Source organism: Chelonoidis abingdonii, chromosome 2 (genome assembly GCF_003597395.2).
Source record: "Chelonoidis abingdonii isolate Lonesome George chromosome 2, CheloAbing_2.0, whole genome shotgun sequence".
NCBI classification, from domain to species: Eukaryota; Metazoa; Chordata; order Testudines; family Testudinidae; genus Chelonoidis; species Chelonoidis abingdonii.
The window spans coordinates 36,176,021-36,202,322 of NC_133770.1; the positions used below are offsets into that span (position 1 = coordinate 36,176,021).

The 26,302-nt window shown below is 40.3% G+C and overlaps 1 protein-coding gene across 5 annotated transcripts in view; it reads left to right on the plus strand.

Annotated features, from left to right (window-relative positions):
• LOC116828164 (protein adenylyltransferase SelO-like) overlaps window positions 1-22,635 on the plus strand; it is a 53,248-nt gene extending 30,613 nt beyond the window's left edge. For 4 of the 5 annotated variants that reach the window (XM_032786202.2, XM_032786203.2, XM_032786206.2 and 1 more), the window contains 4 exons: window positions 7,500-7,579; window positions 9,221-9,264; window positions 20,754-20,833; window positions 21,048-22,635. In XM_032786202.2, coding sequence (XP_032642093.1) covers window positions 7,500-7,579; window positions 9,221-9,264; window positions 20,754-20,833; window positions 21,048-21,170 — 327 coding nt within the window. In that variant the 3' untranslated portion in view covers window positions 21,171-22,635. Of the gene's footprint in view, window positions 1-7,499; window positions 7,580-9,220; window positions 9,265-10,383; window positions 11,088-20,753; window positions 20,834-21,047 lie in introns of those variants that run through there. The other variant, XM_075062265.1, reaches the window with a different exon arrangement.
• The last annotated feature ends 3,667 nt before the right edge of the window (window positions 22,636-26,302 follow it).

Below are 26,302 nucleotides of genomic sequence, written 5' to 3' on the forward strand. Positions count from 1 at the left end.
TCCGTTTGTTCAGCCTTCTCCCTCTATCACTATAATGACAGATGCAGCCTTAAGGGGCTGGCGGATGCACTTGGGGACCCTCACAGTACATGGCAAATGGTGTTCCCAAGACATACAACTACACATCAACCTCATCAAACAGAGGGCAGTCAGGAATGCATGTATCCACTTCCTCCCTTTAATCAGGAACAAATCCATAAAGAGTCTCATGGACAACATAGCTTGCGTATTTTATGTTAACCGACAGGGAGAGACCAGGTCCTCTTCCCTTTGTGCTGAAGCAGTAAAGCTCTGGAATTCATGCATAGCCAATTGCATCCTTATTTCAGCAACTTATCTTCCAGGGATTTAAAACCAGTTAGCAGATGACCTCAGCAGGCACTTTCCCAGGACTAGAAATGGGATTTGGATCCTCAGATTCTTGATCAAATTTTTTGGACTTGGGGGGTTCAAAAATAGACCTCTTTGCCACTGTTACCAACAAGAAATGCAAACGCTTTTGTTCAAGGGGGAGATTGGGTCCTCTCTTTTAGAGATGCCTTCCTCATTTCATGAACAGAAGGCTTTTCCATATGTGTTTCCCCCAACACCTGATTCTGAAAGCGATCAATAAGATCAAGCACAACAAAGCCATAATAGTCTCAGCATGGCCAAGACAGATATGGTATCCTTTCCTGATTCACTTAACCATTTATCAGATGATCAGCCTTCCATCCATTCCTCATTTTTTCCCAGGATGCTGGCTGCACTCTTCATCCCAGCCTGAGTGTACTTTGTCTCAGAACTTGACTCCTTGATGGTTCATCGGACTACAGTTGACTTGTTCTAAGGAGGTACAACAAGTATTATTGGACAGCAGAAAAGGTTCCATGAGATACGCTTACCTCCACAAATGGAAAAGTTTCAGCCATTGTTGTGTCCAGAGAAGTTTTCCACATGTTCATTCTTACCTCTTGATGATCCTTGATTACCTCATAGAAATAAAAAAACAGGTTTGTCTTTCAGCTCTGTCAAGGTCCCCTTGGAGGCTATAACAGCCTTCCATTCAGCAGTTGAAGGATTCTCAGTCTTCACCCATCCTAAAACTGTAAGATTTCTGTGGGGACTGGGAAACCTTTTTCCCCAAGTTAAGGAACTCACTCCTATCCGGGATGTGAATTTAGTACTTAGATGCCTTATGCCTTTGAGCCAAACCTCTTTCCTCATTAATTTATCTTGAAAAACAGTCTTTTTGGTGGCAATCACCTCTGCTCGCAGAATTGGAGAAGTAGGGGGCTCTAATGGCAGATCCTCCATTTACAGCATTTTTCAAGGACAAGGTTTTGTAATGTCCACGCTCAAATTTTGTACTCAAGATATCATCTGAATTTCACTTCAACCAGATTATGCACCTACTGTCGCCCCCTTCTCCCCCCCAAGCTTCATCGGTCCAAAGAAGAAGCCATTTTACATGCTTTGGACATTAGGAGGGCGGTAGCCTTTTATTTGGAAAGAACCACGTCATTTGGGAAGTAACCCAAACTGTTTATGACTATTGTGGATAGATCCGAAGATTCAGCAATTTCCACCCATTGTGCTATAAATCTTTAGATATACAGTCTCCTTCTAGGGTGTTGGCCCATTCCATGAGATTTCTGTCTGCTTCTATGGCATTATTCAAGAATGTTCCTATTCTGGAAATGTATAAAACTGCCACTTGGTCTTCTGTATATATTTTTCCTAAGCATTATGCACCGGTCCAGTTTTCTAGATCAGATGCTGGAATTGGAAATGCTGTGGTGTCTTCAGTCTTGGACTTGGCACAAAAGTCCCCCTCTCTAGTTGGAGTTACTTCTGGTAGTCACTGGAAGTGGAGCACCTATAAGGACATTACTCAAAGAAGAAGAGGTTACTCACCTTTTTGCAATAACTGGAGTTCTGCGAGATGTGTCCCCCTATGGGTGCTCCACTACTCTCCCTCCTTCCCCTCTGCTTTGGAGTTTCCTCTGGGGACCTTATGGTACATAAGGAACTAAGGGCAGTTTGCCTGCACAACCCTATATAGCCTTGCAGTGAGGAATGAGGAAGCTTAAGGCACATATGTGGGCTGAACGGGCACCACTACCAAAAATCTCCAATTAAAGGTGCAAAGGGCATTAGGACACCTGAAGTGGAGCACCCATAGGGATACACATCTCAAAGAACTCCAGTTACTGCACAAGATGAGTAACCTCTCCATGTAAGTAATCCCATATCAGTGCAGTGGGAATACTTGCATGAAGTTACTCATTTCTGTAGATCTATGAGCTAAGGTGTGAAAAAATTATCTAATTTACTAGACTGAGGTCTAAATTTTCAAAAGTAACTAAGTTGTATATGCAAAATGTGGTCCCAATCCTTAAATGTTTTGAGTGCTTCCTGTGAGCTTCATTGGGAGTTGAGCACATTGGTGCAAACAGGTAATTGTGCATGCAAAATGGATTACTGCATGTTCATTTAGGCATTTACATTATGCAGTTATCTACTATGACACACATATATTGTGTACATGCAGCATAGGAACCTAATTTTGCAAATGTGATAAAGGGAGTATTTGGATTCTATAATGCATAGGCTATATGTGATGGGTTCAGTCACAGAGACCCCCTTGGGACTGTCACCTGATGTGCTGGAATTACCTCTGAGCATGTTTTCCACTGCCAGCTTGGGACTCCAGAACCTGCCTTGTTAAGCCAGACACACTAGTCTGCTGCAACACAGACCCAGGTCTGGTCCACACCCCCAAAGCTGCAGACTTTAGCCAAAAACTACTCAGCAAGTCACCTATTTCCAGTGCCCAAACACTCCATTCCCAGTGGGATCCAAACCCCAGATAAATCCGTTTTACTCTGTATAAAACTTATACAGGGTAAATTCATAAATTGTCTGCCCTCTATAACACTGAGAGAGAGAGATGCACAACTGTTTGCTCCTCCAGATATTAATCACTTACTCTGGGTTAATTAATAAACAAAAATGATTTTATTAAGTGTAAAAAGTAGCATTTAAGTGGTTTCAAGTAATAACAGACAGAACAAAGTAAGTTACCAAGCAAAATAAAACAAAACACACAAGTCTAAGCTTAATACATTTAAGAAACTGAATACAGGTAAATCTCACCCTCAGAGATGTTCCAGTAAGCTTCTTTCACAGACTAGACTCCTTCTTAGTCTGGGCCAAATCCTTTCCCCTGATACAGTTCTTGTTAGTTCCAGCTCAGGTGGTAACTAGGGGATTTCTCATGACTGCAGCCCCCTTTGTTCTGTTCCACCCCCTTTTATATCTTTGCCACAGGCAGGAATTCTTTGTTTCTCTCTGGGTTCCCACCTTCTAAATGGAAAAGCGCCAGGTTTAAGATGGATTTCAGTATCATGTGACATGTTCACATGTCCTGTGAGACTTCATTACTCACTGGCTGGCACCCACATATGCAGGAAGGCTTACAAGTAAACAGTGCCATTTACAACCAGTTGTCCTAGCTAATGGGAGCCATCAAGTTTCCAACCCACCATTAATGGCCCACACTTTGCATAGTTACAATAGGACTTCAGAGTAATACTTCATATTTCTAGCTTCAGGTACAAGAATGATACATTCATACAACTAGGAAGAACACACTCAGTAGATTATAAGCTTTGTAATGATAACTTACAAGATGCCTTTTGCATAAAGCATATTCCAGTTACATTATATTTATACTCATAAGCATATTTCCATAAAACATATGGAGTGCAACATCATACTATCATTTTTAAAAAAATGTAAAGTCAAATAAAAATCCCCATAAGATTTACAATAGTCAAAATAATAATTTGAGATAATATATAATATTGACAAGGTTTCTGCTAGTTTTGGAGGTAGCTATGGCTTTCATAGAAATCAGTCTAATATAATTAAATTTCATTTTAGTTTAATTAGATTAATTAATGTTTGTACAGAACTTTGAACATGTAACACACCAGAGAGAGCTAAGTATTATCAAGTATGAAATTAATGTTGAAGGGATGGAAACAAGGTAGGTTGTTTTAAGTTAAGTATTATTTACACAAAGCCTACTTTTCTTGCTTGAGGAGGAGAATGGAGTTTGTGAAACAATTGTTGCTTTAGAGTTGCCTGTTCTATTTTAGGCCTTTCACCATCTGTTTCCATGGCAGCAAAGCATTCAGGAATCTGGTATATTTCAAAGACAAAATACAGGAAATTCCATTTTCACAACAGCAGTTACAAACTTAAAAATCCAAAAGGCTCTGAGATATTTAGTGTGTTTAACCCCAACCCAGCTCCACAAACTGGTAATAAACAAAACTGTAGTCTAGACCCACAAATTAGCACCTACTTTAACCTAACATGGGCCCACCAATAGGTACTAAGCCTGGACCCTACTTTGGGACCATTGGTCCACCCCAATCCAATCTTTTTCCCACTTGTCTGCATCAACCGTAACCCTAGCCAAGGCCCACTGGGTTTTACCTAACCCTGACTTCAGTGTAGCAGGCTGCACCCAGTCTGGAGCTACTAGCCAGTCTTCACTCTGAGCCTAGCCCTGGTACTGGCACCAAACCTAATGTTAGCTAGGGCTTATCAGGTCACGCTCAGATTTAGCCTTAACATGTCCACTGAGTCAACCCCAGCGTGGTCCCCCAGATTACCTCAATTCCTGCTTTTATTTAGGCCATCTAGCTGGCCCTGAGACCTAATGCTAACTGGCCCATGGGCCATCGCCAGCCCTTATTTGAACCTGGGCCCACCATGGCCCCATCCCTCATCCGGTCCCTCACCAATCCCAATATGGGCCTAGGACTAGCCCTGATCACAATTTAAGAACATGGGAACACATCTTTGTCCCTGTCTTGTGTCCATCCCATAGTCCCATTCCATCCCACAGATAACTCACCTGAGCCTAACTTCCAGGACTAAATAACAAAATAAAACAGCCATAGTCATCCTTTGTAAAAAGATGTGTGTTTCCTTCCGGATTTCCATGAGTTCCCTATGGGGAGTCTAGACTGTTTATTGGTTATTTAATTATTACTTGCTAAGCGTCCTCCACACAGTCAACACTTCAGTTATTCTTCCACTGTTGGGGACAGCATTAAATGCAATCTATATTTTTCTACCTCATCTTACAGTTGCTAGATTGTTTTAGCAAGTAATAATTAAATAACCAATAAACAGTCTAGACTCCCCATAGGGAACTCATGGAAATCTGGAAGGAAACACACACCTTTTTACAAAGGATGACTATGGCTATTTATAGTACTTTTTCTTTGTGGTCAGCACATTTCATCTTGTCTAGAAAACTCATAGACCCGTTTATCTTTTGACCTTTTTGCTTCTCTTCTAAATCCAGCTCAGGACAGGCTAGCAGATATACAAATGCATCTTTGTGGGAGGCAAAATGCTCTTGTGCATAAGATTGAGTGTGAAAATCAGGAGATATGGATTCTGTTCCCAGCTATGTCACAGACATTTAGATGATATTAGGCAAAGTCTCTGCTTTTCAGTTTCCTCATCTATAAAATGAGGATACCTGCCTCAGTGGGTTGCTCTGAGGTTTGATTTGTTAATATTTGAAAAGCTCTTTGACAGCCTCAGACAGCAAATGCTGTAGTTGTGCAAAGTACTACTATTTTGGAGAGACTCATGTATTCCAAAGAGATGACTGAGAAGAAAAGTGTGTACAGGTCTGTTGCATCTTAGGTGCATTTAACATGTGCAATTTCAGCTTTACGCGGTCGGCAAAAACAAGAAAAAAACAAAAGAGAAAAGTTACAATTTTAATACTATTTCTGTTGTGCGGGCAATTCCACCCACCAATTATAGTCAATGTAATTTTAACTGTACGTGATTTTCGCTTTACGCTCTGACTGCGGAACATAACCCCAGCGTAAGATGAGACAGACCTGTATACATAAGAGTAAGAATAGCTTTGTGAGCTACAGAGTAAGAGACACAACCTCTCCCTGGCTCTTAGCCAATGGAATCCTCCCAAACATGCAATGGAGTTGCTTCTGTGAGGCTACAATAGCAGCTGTGAGCTGCAGTTGTGTTCTTGGTTACTGCATCTCCTCTTTGGGAGGGGCGGACTGGTGAATCAGTTTAGCTGTGTCTGTCTCTCTGAGGTACTTGTATGCCCCCCATTACCATTGTATCTGAGCGTCTCACAATCTTTAATATGTTTATCCTCACACCCCCTGTTTATAAGGTAGGGAAATGCTATAATCCCCATTTAACTGAGGGACAGAGAGATTAAATGTCTTGCTTAAGGTGACCTAGGAAATTTGTGGCAGCCAACACCCTAATGCTGGATGACCATTCCTTTCCTTGTGTACTAATCACACCCTTCACAGGCCGAGGACCTTCTGCAGCCCTTATTTGGGCTGTTGTTGTTTGAGTAGCTGAACAAACTGTTTCAAACATGTCAATTTAGGCTTGTCAAGGAGAAAGTGTTCTGTTCATGGTAGAAAAGAATTTAACCCAGGAGTTCTGATCCCCCAAGCCTTGTCTGAAATACCAGATGTAATTTTATGCTGCTTAAAAGATTCATATGCGTGCAAAACAGATAGTTTTATCTATGCAAGAATGCTTTGCCAGTGGCAAGGTACATTCTTACAAATCAGCAGACCACTCGCATATCTCCCTCCAGATGCACATATAAACACATGTCAAAACCCAGCAGGAATATTGCAAGAACAGCAACTTGACACCATTATAGTCTCAACTAGGAGTATCTCTTTTCTCCTGCTAAAGCCATTTATCCTCATATCCACAAATAGGAATACTGGACTTCCACAATCTCCTCCTATCCACAAGCTGGTTGCTCAAGCCAGTCCTTCTACTCAGTTACTTTCCCTGATTCCCTTGTTTTTCTTTCTTTTGACGCCCCTTTCTTTGTTTCACTCTTCATTTCCTTCTCTCATATCCTGTGGTGGATCTCTTCCTTTATGCATATCTGTGCCTGTTTCTGTAATGTTTATCCATTTTTGCTGGCTTTTTTGTCCCACACAGACAATGCAAAGCAACTGTCAACACAGTTTAACCAGCTCGTGAAACCTGATTCGTGGCTGCCCTGAGTTTGCTTTCTCATCTTGCTCCTTTATCAGACTTCTTTCTCCTCTCTTTCCTTCCCTGTTTCCTCTCTTCTTTTCTTTGTCTATCCTCTCTTTTCCCATTCATTTTCCTTTTCTTTCACAAATATTTTTAAATAGCTGTGTATTTTCTGAAAAAGAAGGATTTATAAAGGGGCCTCACTTGAGGCACACAAAGCTCAGACTCAGGTAGCACAGATATTCTTATAGCATCTCTCTGGGTTAGCATGAAACACAAAGCAAGCACACTAAAGAAAAGTTAAGTGCCAAGCACTGTGGCTTCTTCCTGCCCTGCTTATGTCTTAGAATTTTTTACAAGCAATGAACAAAGTGAACAGATTTATAAGTAACAACCTGCAGTGTGTCTATCATTAATGATATTTTTTCATTTAGGAATTCTGGGCTCTGCAGGACCTTGCTAAACACAAGTTCTTTTCAGACTGGGTTACTATATACCTCTTGAGATTAGGACGGTAAGATAAATACAGTGTCAAATTAAAAATAACAAGAGTATGTTTGCCAGTGGAATTTAGGTGAGGTACACTTTAATCTTATCCTGGTGTGGGTCAGATATTGCATGGTTTTTAGCCAATCCTTTATGTTGGTCCTTGGCATACTTTTACATGCCATTTTTCGCTATGTGCATGGAGATATCACTAGCTGCCATGATAATTGCATGGCTGAAATGTATATTTATTCTGTCTAATTACAATCTGGTCTATTCTGAAACACAACTTTGTAAAAATGACGTTATAGAGTTCAGCATTTAGTGTCCCTCAGTGACCCCATAGCATATTTACTCACTTTACAATTATGGTTGTTTTTTAAACTGACAACCCAGAAAACTCAGTCTGGGATATGAAAGTCAAGCTGTGTTCTCTCACTATATGCTTCTGATCAGGTGCTATTCTCATATACACTTATGCAACCCTGTTGCCTTGGACTTAGGGGACTGCACAGATGTGACTCAGTGTGTCATTGAAAGACAGTGGATTGCATAGGTGTCTGCTTCACAGTTGGAACCAGCTAAAATTCTGTTGTTTCATAAGCCAAAAAAGAACCCTGTTTGCTCTTACATAGTTGTGTTGGCTGTGCAGGGCTGATAGTGGTAAAACATGAGAAATCAAACATTTTTAAACTCATGACAGTTCTTATTTTCTTTAAAGATACAATTCTCAGGGAGCAAATGTACACGAGGAGCAAATCTGCTGAGAAAGAAAATGTCATTTTCACATAGTCTCTTTTCAGAGTGTAATCACGCTTAGGGAGTTAATCCTGCTTCCATTGAAAACAATGGCAAAACTATTAACTTCAATGGAAGGAGAACAAAATATTTTAAAAAGTAAGTAAACCCCACAAATTCATGGCAGAATTATGTGCCTAATTTGCACATACAGATATCAGAGCTGCAGCTACAAATCTGAGATGATCAGAATATAATTTAATAATATATGGAGATATGCCTATCTCATAGAACTGGAAGGACCTTGAAAGGTCATTGAGTCCAGTCCCCTGCCTTCACTATCAAGACCAAGTACTGTCCCTCACAAGTTTTGTTTTTTTCCCCCCAGATCCCTAAATGGTCCCCTCAAAGATTGAGCTCACAACCCTGGGTTTAGCAGGCCAATGCTCAACCACTGAGCTATCCCTTCCTCCTAGTAAATGTACAGTGAGATTTATAATTTGGCATTTGTCTCGGTGAATAAGTATTTACTGTTTTGCATTTGATCATATGCAGTTTGGGAAGGTAGGTCAACAGTATCAAATGGAGTGCATCTAGAATATATTCAGTACAAGAAGTAAACTCAGCCACTTTGTACTGGATGCATTATCTTCTGAGAAACCTTGAGGGCGTATATGTACTAAACAAGTGTAGAATGAATACTTTATGAATGATGTCTTGGGAAAATGTTAGGAGAGGGATAAAAGGGAAAATAAATATGCCAGTTATGTTTGTTTAATTCTTGCTGTTCAACTCATGGAACTATTGATTTTTTTTCTGTTTACAATAGAATAGGAAACTGTAATGAAAAGGAAATGTGGTATCAACAAGAGAAGTTAAAGTGCACAAAATTCATGTAATTTTTTTTTTTTTTTTGGCTTTCCCCATATAGTAACATGGGTGATTCAGACAGTACAAGAAGAAAAAGAATGACAGGTAAGTAAATAAATTGAATAATTTAGAACTTTTCAGGCAATTGGAAATCATTAGGTAATAAATAGTTTATTCACAGAAGTATGCTATCCATTCAATTAAATAATTACTGTGGTTGTGATATGTCACTGGTCTGAAGAAAGCATCAAAATTGTCCACTGGGATATGTACATTTGCTTTCCTGCAGGTTATACAGAGCCTGAGTCTGTGACTGTTACTGTACTGTGCAAAGTACAGCTTTTTTTGTCTGAGGAGAGAGAATGTGTAATTGTATTTGTTTCATTTTCCAAACAAAATCCCCAAACAACTCAAAAGCACTATCACACTTGTAAGTTATGGCTAGCTGCACAAAACATGGTTCTTCAAGGTTATCAACACCTTCCTTTCAGGATCACTAAAAAGTACCATCTTTTTATGAAGAAAAGGAAACAAGGGTCAGATTTTGGTCTCAATTACACACCTGCACATTTGGAATAATTCTGTTAAACTTCAGTAGAATTACTTCAGATTTATACCAGTGTAATTGAGATCAGAATCTGGCTAAATGTATCCTGATAGAACTGTATATACATACTTTAATTCAACAAATGGTCATGAAGTTCCTGGCTTAAAATGAAGCTTTATTCCTTCAGCTGTTACTGTTTTTTCAATCCTTCTGTACTGTGTTTACATTAATTAAATTAAAATGGTCCACACATCCTCTTCAGACTTTTTCCTTGTGTAAATTATCAGAGTTTCAGTTACTTTAAATTAAAGTGTCTCTTCATAATTACTTAGAATGTGAACAACTAATCTCATCCTGTTGCTGTGGCAGTTTAATCTAGGTGAAAGATATTCATGAACAAACATTATTAATTGATGTTTCTAATCTTTCAAAGGTCAAGATACAGCACATTGTTCTGCATTTCATTATTTGATTAAAGCCAAATATGCTTCTCTATGAATGCTTATCTAAAACTTGTGAAGTACAATTTACTTTTCTGCACCATTCTTTTCTGTTGAGCAGGTATTAAAATGCAGTACCAAACCTGTTGCTATTTTCATACAAAAAAAGCTGTGAACATGTTGAAACAAAAAACATTCTGTTTTTTAAAACTTGTTTTTATCCCTTTCCCCTAACAGTCTCCATAAAATAAAGTAGAAATTAGAAGTGCTCATAGCTGGCTTTTGGGACCATGGATGTGGAATCCACACTTCCTCTGGTATTTACATTCTCTGAAAACCAAGACTAAGTTTTCATTTAAAAATCTGGTGTCTCTAATCCTTTCCATTGTGGGGGCAGCGTCTGAATATAAATTGACTAGTAGGGTTGAAAGTTTACTACTGATTGAGATAATGGACTGAAATCGTTTCTGCTGGTTCAGAGAAAGGACTAAATTGCACATCTCTGCACCAGCAAGGAACTTGAACTGTCCTCTGGGTAGAATTCAACTCTGGCAGGTAGAAGCAAGTGCAGCCTAAGAAAATCTAGGCTGACATCTGAGATATCGAATAGTGGAATTTTCTTTGATTCTGATAGCGAGATTCAGTGCTCCGGTCACCCCGGATTTAGAATAATCCTATTACTAACACATACACACATTGGAGAGGTAAACTGGCACCTAAAAATATAACTCAACAAGTAAATCTACATCAGAGAATTATAAGTGGGATTTGAAATATCTGTATGAAATCTTAACTCTTAAGAAAAATAGCATTTCTTTCAGAAATATCAGTTCTTTTACTGCTACTGCTACTATAGCCTCTTTTATATAAGGATCTCAGATCATTTTACAATTACATTAATAATCATCAAGCTTCACTTGTGAGATAGGGTAAATGTTATTAGTTATTATAATTGTGATTATCCACATCACATGGGGGAAACTGAGGCACCTAATTTAAATGACTAACTCAAAGCTCCAGAATGAATCAATGGGTGGAGCTGATAATTGACCCCAGGAATCCTAGCTCGCAGCTCCTGATAATCACTAGAACACACTCATCACTTCTTCTCACTAGACTTGCATTTAGCATTATAACTACAATACCGATTTAGATCAAAAGATCAATTTCTGTTGTGTACGTAATACTGAAATCTCATTTACGCATTGTTTAAAGAGGACATCGCATTACTGACAAAACTTAATTTCCTAATTAACATGCAATTATTAAAATCATATAATCATTTCTTATCCTAGCATAGTTTTATAGTGCTGCTTATCATCCTTTATTACTCCTGGGGGAATTCTGCACCAAAAATTAAAAATTCTGCACATACTTTAAAATTCTGCGAAATTCAACATATTTTATTTGTAAAAATAACACAGTATAATCAGACCAGTTTCAATTATTTCCGTAATTTATTTCAAAATATCTGTCAGAAAGTATGTCTGTAACAATAGAGACAAAAAAAAAAAAGATTCAGGAAATGTGTTTTTGACAAATAGATTCCTTACTAGGCATATTAATACAGAACTTTGAGTAATTCATTTAAACTACAATACAGAAATGCATTTCCTGCACTCCTCAGAAGCAATGCAAAGGCTTGAGGGCTTGGAGGAGCTGAGGGAGAGGGAAGGAGCCTGGGTATGAACCAGGAGGGTTGTTGGTGTGGGTGAGAGAAGTATGGAAAAAGTTTTTTTGGGTGGAGGAAGGAATTGTTAGGCAATTGGGGGGCTGACCCCTAGCTTCTGTTATTCAGTCAGGTACATCTGCCCCAGTTCCTGTGTGTCCCTGCGCCCCCCATCCCTGTGTGTCTCTGCACTCCCCTACCCCCTGCCACATGTGTCCTGCAGCCTCACTCACCCATCCCCATATGGCCCTGCAACCCCATACCCCCTATCCCTTTGTGGCTGTACAGCCCATCTCCCATTCATCCCCGGCTCAACATTCTCACTCCAGTATCAGAGGGGTAGCCGTGTTAGTCTGAATCTGTAAAAGCAGCAGAGAATCCTGTGGCACCTTATAGACTAACAGACGTTTTGGATCATGAGCTTTGTGGGTGAATACCCACTTCGTCAGATGAAGTGATTCATCTGACGAAGTGGGTATTCACCCACGAAAGCTCATGATCCAAAACGTCTGTTAGTCTATAAGGTTCCACAGGATTTTCTGCTATTCTCACTCCACTAGCTCCTGAGTTGCCCCTGTCCACCCCTCCACTAGCCCTTCTAAATACCAGTCTGTGACTACCTAGCAGCTCTGTATGCCCCACTCTGTCCATCCGGTGCCTCCTCACTCGGCCCTGCAGTGAGGAATGCAGCCTCTCAGCTGCCTGCTCTCTCTTCTGGCACCACAGCAACCCCTGGTGGACAAAAGGTGTAGCTGCAGCACCTCTCCACCAGAATCTATATTCTGCAGAGAAAAAAATGTGCAGGGGGGCATGAATTCTGCACATGCACAGTGGCGCAGAATTCCCGCAGGAGTAATATATCTGAGCACCATCTGTGTAAAATCATTAGCAATACTAAAATCTGTAGTGCACTTCATGGAGTCTTTATCACTTTTTCCTTTTCAAGGTAAAATCTCTACTGGGGTAGGGTTTGTGGTTCTGATTGTTTAGACTTTATTAACTTGCCTTTTTTTCGTAGAAGAGGGTGGTTCAGTGTTGTGAATGTCATATGGTGGACAGACCTTTTCAAAGAGCAAGGTTTTGCAGTATTTCCTAAAGACAATCAGACTCTGGATTTGCCTAATCTCCTCTGAATGTCTATTCAGTAGCCATATCTCCTCAACTCTCATGTACTGTTTCCTGGCCTTTGTGATGTACCTTGTTCCAGAGCAGAGCCACTGTCTCATCAGTTATTATATTAGGTCAAAATTCAGTTTTTAATAGATCAGGCCCCAGCTACATTAACTGCTTTGAGGATTAGGACCAAAGCACTAAACTGTTATGAGAAGCTGTTTGGGAGCCAGTGGAGGGATTTGGTCATAGGCCTGATGTACTCAGGATGGCCTACCTTGTGGAGTAGTTGTGCAGCTGAATTGTGTATCAGCTGGAACTTGTGCATTGTTGCCACATTCTGTTTCAGATACAGTAAATTACAGTAATCCAGCCTGAAGGAGACAAGTGCATGGATCACTGTGGCCAAGTCCTTATCCTCAAGGAAAGAGCCACATTTCACTGCAAGCTGGAAGTAAAAGAAGGTAGTTTTAGATACTGATGCTATCAGGTCATCCACGCTTAGTGAAAAGTCAAAATGAATCTTGAGGCTTGACACTAATTTGATAAAGGGGGTAGTATGCTATGAGTGGAAGGTGGAAATGGTGTCTTGGCCAGCATTTAAAGCATTTTCCTTCTCCAACTAGCATCACATTGGTCTTACCTCCGTTCAGCTTGAGCCAGCTGCTCTTTACCCAAGAACTGATGACTTGCTGGCATTGTGTTGTCATAATAGTGGTGGTGATTGCATCAGATGAGAATGAGATATATAGTTCACAGCTGAGCCCATGATGCTTCACTGTCTCTGCCGGTTGTCTGGAAGATATTGAAAAGAAGAAAGAATAGCATGGATCCCTGCAGGGAGGGAGGTGAGGGTCTTTGGAGAGGAACAGTTAATCATCACCGCTCTTGGAGTTCTGCTGGAGAGGAATGATTGGAGCCACTGTAGTGCATGACCATCTGTCCCTCCTATGTCATGTAGGCTGGTTAATAATACCACATGGCCCACTGTGTCAAAAGCTACAGAGAGTTCCAGCAGCATGAGCCTGGAGATCTTCACTGTGTCTGTGGCCATAAGAAGATTGTCTTTTAGTGCCACTAAAGCTGTCTCTGTGTTGTGCTCTGGCCTGAGCCCTTGGGAGGCATCCAGCATGTTAGCTGATGTCACATGTTGGAGCTTGGTGGTTACTATTTTGTTCATGAATGGGAAGTTAGAGATGGGACAATAGTTGGAGAGGTCTTCAGAAGTCTTAAGGATTGGGCGAACTTTGTGTCTTTGAAAGTGTGTGGTTGGTATGCTGGCTTTCACTAGCAAAGGAAGGGCTTTTTTTAAATGTTAACACTTAATAATGTTAAAGTTATGAGCATGAAAATTACTAAATATGACAACCGTTGATTTATTTAGGCATATTATACATTGTATGCTTGATCGAGCCCTGTGGGAGAAATGTTTTTTTGACATTATCCACTGTTGTTAGTGCTGCCATTTTCAGCTATTCTGTTACATATTGAGAGCCAGATCCTGAAGTCGTTCTTTAAAGAGAGATTTTGCCTAGCTATTTTGTGGCTCCACAGTAAATTCTGTGAAATCTGTGAAGAGTTTGCATATAGAGGACCTTGCACTATTGAAAGTCTCGAGGCACAGATGGTGCACAGTCAGTAGGGCATCTGATCTTACTTTGCACCAAAAGTATTGTAGGCTTCGTCTTTAGTTATCATGCTACTTTGGGAACTGTTGGATGAAAGTTGTGTGATTGCATTTGCAGCAGGTAGCCATAGTCCTTTGTGAGATATTGATCAGGTACTTCTTTCAGAAGCTTTCATTGATTCCAGTGAAAAATAGAAGGAGATTAGATTGTGGCTTATCAATAAGATTTACAAAACTAGATGTGGCACAGATTCCCACTACTACTGGGATGTTGACCATGATTATTTTGACCTTTGTATTTTGGATCTCCATGTTCTAGCTGAAGTTTTATCCATTTTAAGGGATAGTTCTTATAATTTTACATGTGTTTTTGGAAGATTAATGTTAAAGAGCAGGCAATAATGTTGAACTGAGGTCTGAGTATCATAGCGTCAATAGGCACATTGAATATAGTACATAGATAGGTAGCTGTAGGTTCCTGCCATGCAACATGCTTGTCGCAGCTTATTATAGTGCATTTTTTATTCTGATTTTTTATCTTTTACTGCTATTCACATAGGCAGTGCATAACTCTTGCATTTTGAGAGGCTGGGCACGAGCACCAGAAGCTCCCTAGAAGTAGGAGGGGCCACCGGTGCCTGGACCATGCTCCCTCTCTGCCCTGAGGCTCCGCCCATGCCTCACCCCCTCACTGCCCCTCACCCTGCTTCCACTTGAGCTCTTCCCCCAACGTCCCACTCAGCCTCTTCCTGCCCCTTCTCTGCCTCTTCCCCTGAGGCCCTACGCTTACTCTCCCTCTTCCTTCAAGGCCCCCCCCATCCACTGCTCATCCATCCTCTCCCCGAGCCACCCACCACTCATTCTTCTTTGCCCCCTCCCCTGAGCCCTCTGCCACTCACTCCTTTCCACTCGCTCCTGTCTTAAGGGTGAGCAATGGGAGAGTGCGGGAGAGGGGGTGGAGGGAGCGAGCAGCAAGGGGGGAGCCTTGGAGGAAGAAGAGGAACAAGGGCAGGGCCTCGGGGAGAAGAGGCACAGCATGGGCAGGGCTACAGGGCATGAGGCCAAGTGTGGATGGGGCCATGGTCCGGGCATTCGTGGCCTCCCCACTTCTCGGGAGTATCCAGCACTCCAAAGGCAGTGGGCCAGCGTGCTTCCAAAGGGAGGTGCACCACATCTGGCATTTCTTGCCCTGTTTGGGGAAGCTAAGCCTCCCAAAGCCTCTTATACCCACCACCTGTGTTTTTATAGTTTTCATGTAGAGATTTTGAGTATCTGTGGTGGTTTATTACAACAGATGCCATGGGTGCAAAAGAAGAGTGCTTACTTACAATTCTTGTTCTCTGATGATATAAGTTGCAACACCTAGATTATCAGTATCCTACTCAGATTAGTCAACTGTGCATTATTTTACATGTGTCCACATCAAATTTCATCTATCAGGTGCTGGGCATTCATCTAGCTTGGTTAGATCCCTTTGAATTTCCTCATTGTCATCTCTAGTCTTGAATTACCTAAATAATTTTGTGTAATCAGCAAATGTTGCCATCTCACTGTTCACCCCCTTTTCCAGATCATTAATAAATTATTTAAACTTCACCGGTCCTACTACATAACCTTGCGTCATGTTGAAAATTAACCATCTATTCCTACTCTTTTGTTTCTCTCAAATAGCCAATTTCTAATCTCTGATTATACTTTATCTTTCACTCTATGCTTAGCTTTATAACAGCCTTTTATTACAGAGTTTGTCAAACAAATTTTTGAAAGTCCAAATATATTCTGTCACTTTCTTTTATTCAGTTTCATAGACCAGCTCAAAGAATTCAAGTAGGTCAGAGAGGCACAATTTTTCTTTACAGATACTGTGCTGGTTTGTTCCTTTCATATTCAGTTCATCTAGTTCTTTTATAATTTATCTTTTTAATTGTCATTTCAGTCAATTTACCTGATACTGAAGTAAGGGCTTGCTGATGTAAAATTCCCAGAACCTCCCCATTAACTTCTTTAAAGATCACTATAATATCTGCTACCTTCCCATTCTCTGGTATAGAAGCTGATTTTAGTAAAAGATTGCACATTTTTGTTGGCAGCTCACCCGCTTCGTTCTTAAATTCCTTCAGAACTCCTGGATTAATACTACACCGGACCCCCGCTTGAATGCGGGGTTTTGGATCCATGCACAGTCCTGCGTTAACATGGGGGCGATGTTAACATGGATCTCAATGTAATTAATTAAATTCGAGATCCATGCGCGGTCCTGTGCTATACATGGAATCGCTTTATATAGATGTGCATTCAAGCGAGGGTCCACTGTATCTAATTTTAATTCTTCACATTTTTTTCTATACAGAAGAGATAATCCACTGTCAAACTTGTCAATTTGCTATTGTTCAGGATATATATGCTTGGGATGAATATTATTTAATAGAATTTGTATTGCCTCCTGGTACTATGAGTCCTTGTTTCAATATGAGTTGTCATTTTAGTGTGAGTCATGTTACTTTCCCATCTGTTGCAGTATTCTTTCATATTGTTACTATATTTTTAGTTTATTCCCAAAAAGCAACGTAATGGATTAGATCAAATGCTCAAAGTAGATCACATTCCACTGGAGGGAGGCAGAGCTTTAGTGGTTAAGGCAGGATTCTGGATATTGGCATGACTGAATTCTATTCCTGGCTGTACCACTGAGTTGCTTTAGGATATTGGGCAAATTATTTCTCCACTCTGTGCCATATATCCATAAAATGAAGAAACCAACCTCACTGGGAAGTGTTAGGTTTACTTGATAATTGTTTCTAATGGATGAAAAGCACTGAATGCATACAGAGTAATACTATCTTGTAAAATCAAAAAGTACTGTCAGGAAGGAATGTTGTTAATAAGTATATATTTTTAAGTCTTAAAGGAAACGGTACTTGAGACTTACTTGAACACACTGATGAAACGTACATTTTAGTAGCAGTATTATCTCTGTCTAACAATGTGTTTATTTGTGGGGTGAAAATCATTCATGAAATGCCGTGCCTGAGATTTCAGACTGCACTTTCACTCTGAAGGAGAGCTTCACCTCTGCAGCACTGCTAGTCTGCTTGGGCTTGGGGAGCCTTTAGAGCTCAGAGTTCAAAACGAGAGTCCCGACTCAGTTGTATAGCTCACTCTCCTTTCTAAATAACGTAAAATATCAACCTCTTCTGCTGTGTTGCCTATAATGAGTCTTGTTGCTTCAAACTGCCAATGTCCAATTCCCAAAGTAAGGAATGTAATAGAATTATGAGTCACTGTGTAGTCATACAAGTTCTGTTTAACCTATTGCATAGGCAGTTAGATCTTCAAGTTGTGCTTTTTATAAATTGTGCATATTACCAGAGAAGTATGTTTATTGTCTTAGGCCCTAATTCTGCAAAGGAAACCATCAAAAGTGAATGCAGTTCTATTGTAAGGGTGAACTCCATGGATCTCTTTGCAGGATCAGGGCCATAATCTCTCTCTCATGTGAATTCTTCGGTACTGACCTGCTGCCTACAAAGTATACATTTGTAAGCAAATAAAAATATTCCATAGTATCAATGCTTTTGTTTACAAAGGGCAGAAGAAAACGGCATTATGTGGAGCAGAGTTAAATTTTAATCTGAAATAAGGAACATAATGAGGAAGAAGTTGAGAGATGATTTGAGGCTTCAGGTTTTTATCAACAGTTTTGTCTGTTTTTCTCCCCTCAAACAATATGCCATAGGACTATTTCAAAGCATATTTTATAAGGTTACATGTTTTTTTCCCCTCAGAAATATTTTTTATTCTTTAAACATTTTCTTTGGCCTGAAACAAGTGTTATTCACACTATAACTACTGGGACACTTACTAGAACAGCAGTTCTCAACCAGGGGTCTGGGGCCACGTGGGGGGTGCGAGCAGGTTTCAGGGGCATGAGACTTGTTGGAGCCCAGAGCAGAAAGTTCAAGCCCCACCATGTGGACCAGAAGCCCAGGGTCCTGAGCCCCACCACCCAGCACTGAAGCCAAAGCCTGAGCATCTGAGCTTTGCGGGGCCCCCTGTGGTGTGGAGCCCTGGACAATTGCCCTGCTTGCTCCCCCTGTAACGCAAGCCCTGGCTTTTAATCTACTGGATATGCAGAAAAAGAGTCGTCGTGGCACAGTTGGGCCATGAAGATTTTATAGCATATTGGATGGGGCCTCAGAAAGAAAAATGTTGAGAACTCCTGTAGTAGAACATCTCCCCTTTCAAAATGATTGGAACAAATGAGCCTTAGTTGTGTGAGCAAAAACTATAGACCAAGGCCAAGGCCAAGGCTAATAGTGTGTCTAGTACTGCTGATTGATCTGATATAAAGGAATAGTCAGGTACTGACCTTGGGAAAATACACTGCTCCTGTGTCATGTAAAGATTTATACTGGGAGTTTAACAGGTTTAAGAAACAGATTTAATCGGTAGATACTCTTTTGGTCATTAGTTGAAAGAAAACATACTGAACTAGAAGGCCATGCTTAAATTACAGAAGAAAATTAGGACTTGTCCGAGTGATAGCAGCCAGGAATTTGAGAATTAAAGTCTGTTTGCTTATAAGAATTTTTCTTGATCACGAGATGCAGGATAAACTCCTTTGTAGTCTATCATTTGTTCCTTCTGGAAGAGCAGTGCTGAACTAATAATTCAGCAGTCTCATTTCCAAAGTCCATTGGACTGCCCCTTATTAGATATAAACAGCCTGAAACCTGCCAGAGAAGAAGTGTGGCTCTCATGGATGCTTCGAACAGGTTTGAGGGAAAAAAGATGTTTTTATGATTATGATGCTTCCATTTGCCGAGTTGTTTGAGGCTGTTCAGGACAGAGCGCTGATTCCTGAGCCCACTTATACCCCATTTTAACGTGGCATGTTTAGAATTTTGACTGTCTTCGGCTTCTTATCCTCCCCTTGCCTTTATTCAGCTTCTTGGTTCATAGCAACATGACAATAGTGGAAAGCAAAAGATGGTTTTATTTACTCACAGTAAGAACAGAACAACTATATGAAGCACAGGAAAGACATGCAAGAATCACAAACCAAAAGTGTAGGCTGAAATAATTGCTACATAAATTCAGCTTTGAATGCTTCTCTGGTCAGCATTTTGATGTGTGAACGTCAAGAAAAATTCAGAAACTAATGTCTAAGTATAAGTTTTTTCTCATTAACATTATTCAGCTCTTTTCTTATTAAGAAATATCATGAATTATTATAATAATAAAGATTATAACCCTTAATAATAAATTGACAGTGGGAATTTGTGTCATTACTTGTGCAGTCAGCAGAGATACCCAAACTGGATCCCTCTCACTATAAAAGGGAGGAGAGCAGTTGGGAGGCATTCTCTGAGAAGGCTCAAGGACTGTGGAACTTGCTCCCCCTGCCTCCTCCCTTGGTCTGAAATAGTCAAAATTTGGTGACCTCCTGGGCACACCATGCCACACAGCAAAAGAAACCTGTTTCACTGGGCTTTTAGAGAAGGCTGAGGGTGTGCTTCCCTCAATGGTAAAGGTGTGGAAAGAGACTGGATGGAATGATTATTTCACTATTGCTAGAATTTCACTGTATTTCATAATTATTGAAGGTGTAAAGGCACCTAAGACCTTGGAGTAGGCATCTTTTTTATAGTTTTAAATCTAAATAAAAAATTTCCCCCAAATATATTAGCCTATAAAGGATCATTTATGCAGAATCACCCCTCTCACTTGACTCCAAGAATCTAGATTTCAATATGCTAACCATTACTGAAAAGTGAATTAGTGATCCGCACTGAGAAATCTTCTTTGCATCATAGTATTTAATACCATCCTTTTCTCTCTGTTTGTAGCCTGGTTGCATACAAATTGGTCAGGTACACGCTTCACAATAAGTTAATTTTTCTAACGTATTTCAAACCCCCATAAAAAATAAAAATAATCTAAATATTCTTTTGTATGTATTTATTATTACTAAACAAAGAACAATGGTACTGTGGCATCACTATATGTAAAAATATGGCTAATTAATTCATTTATTTTCCTGTTATGCCACTGTTTTTTTTTGTTGTTTTTTTTTGAATTGTGTACTAAACCTTTTAAATGACCTTTCAGTTTAAATATTCAAGAAATATGGGTTGCTTTTATATGGTATGTATTGAACTTTTTATAACCAAATTCAACTGGATTTTCCTTTGATTTCAGCTGTCAATCCTAGATATATACTTAGGAATTGGATGGCAGAATCAGCAATACAAAAAGCTAAAATGAATGACTTTTCAGAGGTAAAACTGTCTACTTGCATACTGATTACATTTATGGAGCTAATGAAATGAGTGTTGTGTTCATAACACTTTTGACCAGTACTGTCCTCCAACAGTGGTAGTAATAAACAGAAGAGTAATTCCCTGAGTAAGTTCAACGCTTAGTATGTTTTGCCCCAGGGAATCTGCAAAACAATTTTGTGTGGAATGGGTTCTCAATTTTAATTGTTTCTAGGTTCATCTCCTGCAGGAAGTTTTACAACATCCCTTTCAGAGACAAGCAGCAGCAGAGAAAGCTGGCTATTCACTACGTCCACCTTCTTGGGCCAAAGACCTTAAAGTCAGCTGTTCATCCTGATGAAGAGCAGCTGAAGCAAGAGAAAATGAGTGGAGTCTGAGCTCAAGCCTTCAAACTGGTGTGGGGGAACTAGGCAACACTATCCACTCTCTCACTGTAGGCGTGGTTCCTTCCAATCTGCTGTGTGAAATTTTGAACAGGTTTGTCAAGAGAAATGGAGTTCTGCATGGTTCTGTCAGTAGGTAATTTGCTCGCATTTCTAGCTCTGACCCACATACCTATTTATACATTAATTTGTGTCCTAGAGAAAATAGAGTTCAGTCAGGCTGTCACATTAACCTCCCCAAATCCATCCTCTTAGTGCTATGTCTTGATTAGTTGCTTCTAGATAAGTTTAAAATTTTCCTGACATAGTTTTAATCATGGAATATTTTAATTAATGTCCTCACTAGGTGTGACACACTGTTCAAATATAATTTATATTCTGTTCTGAAGAAGGTATTTGGAGATTTGAAGCAGGAAGCAAATCGAGATCTTAGCTGGACAGGATTAGTATTGCAAAATGGTTCCTTACTAAGTTTTATGTAGGTGACCTCATTGCTTCCCATTAAACTGCCAAATAGTTTTTTAAGGAAATAAATTTGCTCACCATTTAATTTAATCTATGCAATGAATTGTCCAAGACTAAAGTGGAATGTTCTTTGTATACCCAGCTGTCTATGGGCTTAGCTCACCCCACTTCCAATTTTTAGCATTTGACAGCATTATTATGATTTACACCTCTACCTTGATATAATGCAACCCGATATAACACAATTCGGATATAACGCGGTAAAGGAGCGCTCCGGGGGGGCGGGACTGTTTTACCTCGTTATATCTGAATTCATGTTACCGCAGGCGGTTCCTCTGCACCCGCATTACTTGCTAGGACCCTCCTCCATTCCGCCTCCTCCCATGAGCGCGCCACAGTTCCGCTTCTTCCCCCTCCCTCCCAGGCTTGCTGCACCAATCAGTTGTTTGGCACGGCAAGCCTTGGAGGGAGAGAGGAGAAGTGAAGCTGCAGCACTCATGGGAGGAGACAGAGGCAGAGTGGAGGTGAGCTGGGGTAGGGGGGCTGCAGCAAGTAAGGGGTTGCTCTCTCAAGATGTAGAAAAGCATCTTGATCTAATTTAAATTTATATACTGAGTTATCTTCAGGAAGAGTCCATGTCCAGCTAGTAGACGTTCCCTGACGAATTACACCAGTACAAAATACACCTCTACTCCGATATAACGCAGTCCTTGGGAGCCGAAAAATCTCACCATATTATAGATGAGCCTGCGTTACATCGGGGTAGGGAGAGGAACTGCTCCCTGCCCCAGCTCATCTCCACCACCTCCTCCTGTGAGTGCGCTGCCACCGCCGCTCCGCTCCCCCCCCGCACTCTAGTCTTGCCGGGCCAAACAGCTGATTGGCGCGGCAAGCCTGGAAGGGAGAGAGAAGCAGAGCGATGGCGGCACGCTCAGGGAGGAGGCAGAGTGGAGGTGAGTTGGGGCGGGGAGCAGTTCCTCTCCCTACCCCGATGTAACGTGGGCTCACCTATAACACGGTGAGATTTTTTGGCTCCCAAGGACCACGTTATATCGGAGTAGAGGTGTATTTTGTACAGGTGTAATTCCTCAGGGAATGTCTACTAGCTAGACATGGACTCTTTCTGAAGATAACTCAGTATATAAATTGAAATTAGTTCAAGATGCCTTTCGTACCCACTTTTCAGCTGTGCAGTGGAAGTCTAGCAAAAAAGACGCTGGAAAAAAATGGAGATATTGCTGAAAATGTGTCACTTAACAATCCAATAGATAAATATGTAGAGATGCTAGTCTTCCCATCCTTAGAGACTGAGATTGCTTTCCATTATGAGCCTTTAATTTCATAATTATAATGTTATGGAAGGCTAGTATTTTTCAGGAATGCTTAAGGTAAATTAAATTACTTGGAAATCTGAGGGTTCAAGAATGAGGTGATCTTGTTACCCTAAAATTTTAGACGCCAGTTATGTTAGCCTACCAATAGTGCTTTTAATTTAATGAAAGGGTGATAAGGTTGTGGTTGCCCTGAAAGAATTGCCAGGGTGTTACCAGGGGGCTTGTCTCAGATCCATAGAGGGCTCCCCAGAGAAAGCTAGTCTTACTAACCCCTGAAAGGACACACATACAGCCTTCCACTCAAGGATGGATACATAAGCAATAATTCTTTGAAAACAAAAGTATTGTCTATTTAAAGAAATAAGTGGTTATTTCAGTGTATTTAATAAAGCAAGAGAGAATACATAGACTATAGTAAAATGCCACAGAATTACATTTAAAAGAAGAGACACAACAAAATCAGAGGCACAGACAATATAGATAACTATCACATACAGGAAATATAGTAGTTTCAATGTAACATGCGCATAGACATTCCCATGTCACAAAGGTTTTTAGCTTTAGTGATACAGTTTAACTTCGTACTTAATACCATGTGGTATACGTGACCTATGTACACATATGTAAAACCATTATGGTATTCAGAGATAAAAATAAAGATTTATTAGACATCAACATTAACCCTTAACATTAAACATTTAACATGCTGTATGCGCTGGCCAAGCGCTTACAAGATGGGTAGGAGAGATGTCACTCAAGGTACAGGCATCCAGCTTTATTTACAAACAAATCTATACACTCTTAATAGGTAGAAAAGAAGATCAGACTTGAACTTTTTATTCAAAATTTCCCTCTGACCCGTCTTATTGGTCCTTCTGCCCTGACTGATTTCCAGACCTATGGGCTCCACAGCTGTGCTGTTGCTCATTCGGGATGCAGATGCAATGGTGGTTGCTGCTCTTCTGTTGCTGTTGGCAAGATAGCTGCTAGCAGGCAGTTGCTCATTGTCACAGCAACCTTAGAATGCTGCTGCTGTTTTCCCAGGTAGTAGCTTTTCAGGAAGTTGCTTTTCAGGCTGTTTAGTTCTTCTTTTAAGGCAGCTTCTGTTCTTATGCAAAGCTTCGAATCCACTACCTTCAGCCTGTTAGCTGAAAGCCTCCTACAATCTTAGCCTGCTGTCAAACCCACTATGTTCTCAGCCTGCTGGCTGTGGCCTTGTAGTTTAGTTGCTCTCTGAAGATCAGATCCTCTCAGCCAATCAGCTTCTAGCTTTTCAGCTCCTCCCCAGGACATCATACTTATTTTTAGGTAGGAAAGCTCCTCCCCTGATGCCATCTTAGAGAAAGGAGCTTAGAAAGGTCTAGAATCGAACGCCATCTTGTTTGCTGGAACTTTCCCTGACCTAAATTTGAACTATGTCATCACCATCCCTGCCATTTTGATCAGCCATGTTGGATTTTCTAAATTTAAACTATCATTAATTTCTACTTAATTAGAGCCTTAATCTTAAAACTAATTTCTCTTTTATGTGAACCAAAGTGTTCTGATACTGCCTCCATCTTAATTATATCAGTTGGAAGAAGTGAATTCTACAGTATTTTTAAACCCCTTCCAAATGTTTTCTGTAAGTCTATGTTAAGGTGCTGCAAAGTACGTTAGAACATTTGAAGCAAAATCTTTCACTACAGTCTCACTTCCTGAACTATTACTTAACAGTGGTTTGGATTTTGGATAGCTAGGACTAGAAACTCCTCCAATTTTCTTTAACCTCTTTTGATTCTGAAAAAAGAGGCAATTTAGCAGTATGATGACCATTCCAGAAATATATCCATTGTATTTTCCCCCTACATTAGCTCTCTCTCAGTGGTCAGAAAAGAAGATTTTACATCTATTCACTGGTGACTACCATCAGGATGGTTGGTTATTCAAGATAATTTCCCAAGATATGCAGGGTTTATAACAATGGTGGGCAATGGGGCCCATCAGGGTAATCTGATAGCGAGCTGTGAGACATTTTGCTGACATTGACCTTCCTCAGGCACCGTCCCCTGCAGCTCCCAGTGGCTATGGTTCTCTGTTCCCAGCTAATGGGAACTGTGGGAAGAGGCAGCCAGCATGTCCCTGTAGCACCTTCGTTTGCAGGCGCCGCTTCCCATAGCTCCCATTAGCCGGGTTTATAAGGCAAAAGTGTTGTGAGACATAATGTAAACATGTCTAATTTTTCATCTGGACTTGAGATTTATGGCTACATCTTACAGGATAAGAGCTCAGGGTAGGAAGAATGGGGAACTACAAGTGCAACAGTTACTGTGTACAAAGCCAATGCCAATAGTTTCTCCATTCAAGCAGCAAATTATGCACTAAGTACATTTAATGTATTTAAGAAATCCATAGGCCAAAGCTGTGAACGTCTTTAAACATTTTCCAAAATATCTTTTTCCTCAAGTGTCCTTCATCAAAATGTCTCTGTCTTATAAACAAGGTGCAGTAATTGTTGATGGTGGCAGATCTGTGAAAGATGGGAGTAATGCTAGGTCATTTTGGTGGCCTTAACTGTATCTTTTCTTATGTTCTAGTAATTGTGAACCTAAAAATTGTGAACCTAAAAATTATCTCTGCATTTCCAGGACTTGTGATGTGTGTGCTGTTTGTTTTTTAAGACGACTACATTATTAAAGATCTCTTATTTTAAGTAATTGATAGATATTCACAACATTTTTGCCTGGGAATTTAGAACCAACAGAAGTGCCAGTAAATTTGTAGTGGCAGGGATAAAAAAAATAACAGAACATATTTCTTATATGTCATAATAATATAAAAATGGCCAACCTGGATCAGACCAGTGGTCCATCTAGCCCAGTATCTCGTCTTCCGACAGTGGGCAGTACCAGATTCTTCAGAGGGAATGAACAGAACAGGGCAATTATTAAATGATCTATCCCCTGTCATCCACTCCCAGCTTCTGGGAAACAGCGGCTGGGGACACCCAGAGCATAGGGTTGTATTCTGACCATCTTGACTAATATCCGTCCTCCACAAACGTATCTAATTTGTTTTTAACACAGTTATATTTTTGGCTTTCACAACATCCCCTGGCAGTGAATTCCACAGGTTGACTGTGCATTGTGTGAAAAAGTACTTCCTTATGTTAGCTTTAAACCTGCTGTCTATTAATGTCATTAGATGACTGCTAGTTCTTGTGTTATGTGAACTGGTAAATAATACTTCCCTATTCACTTTCTCCACACCATTCATGATTTTATAGACCTCTGTCATGTCCCCCCTTA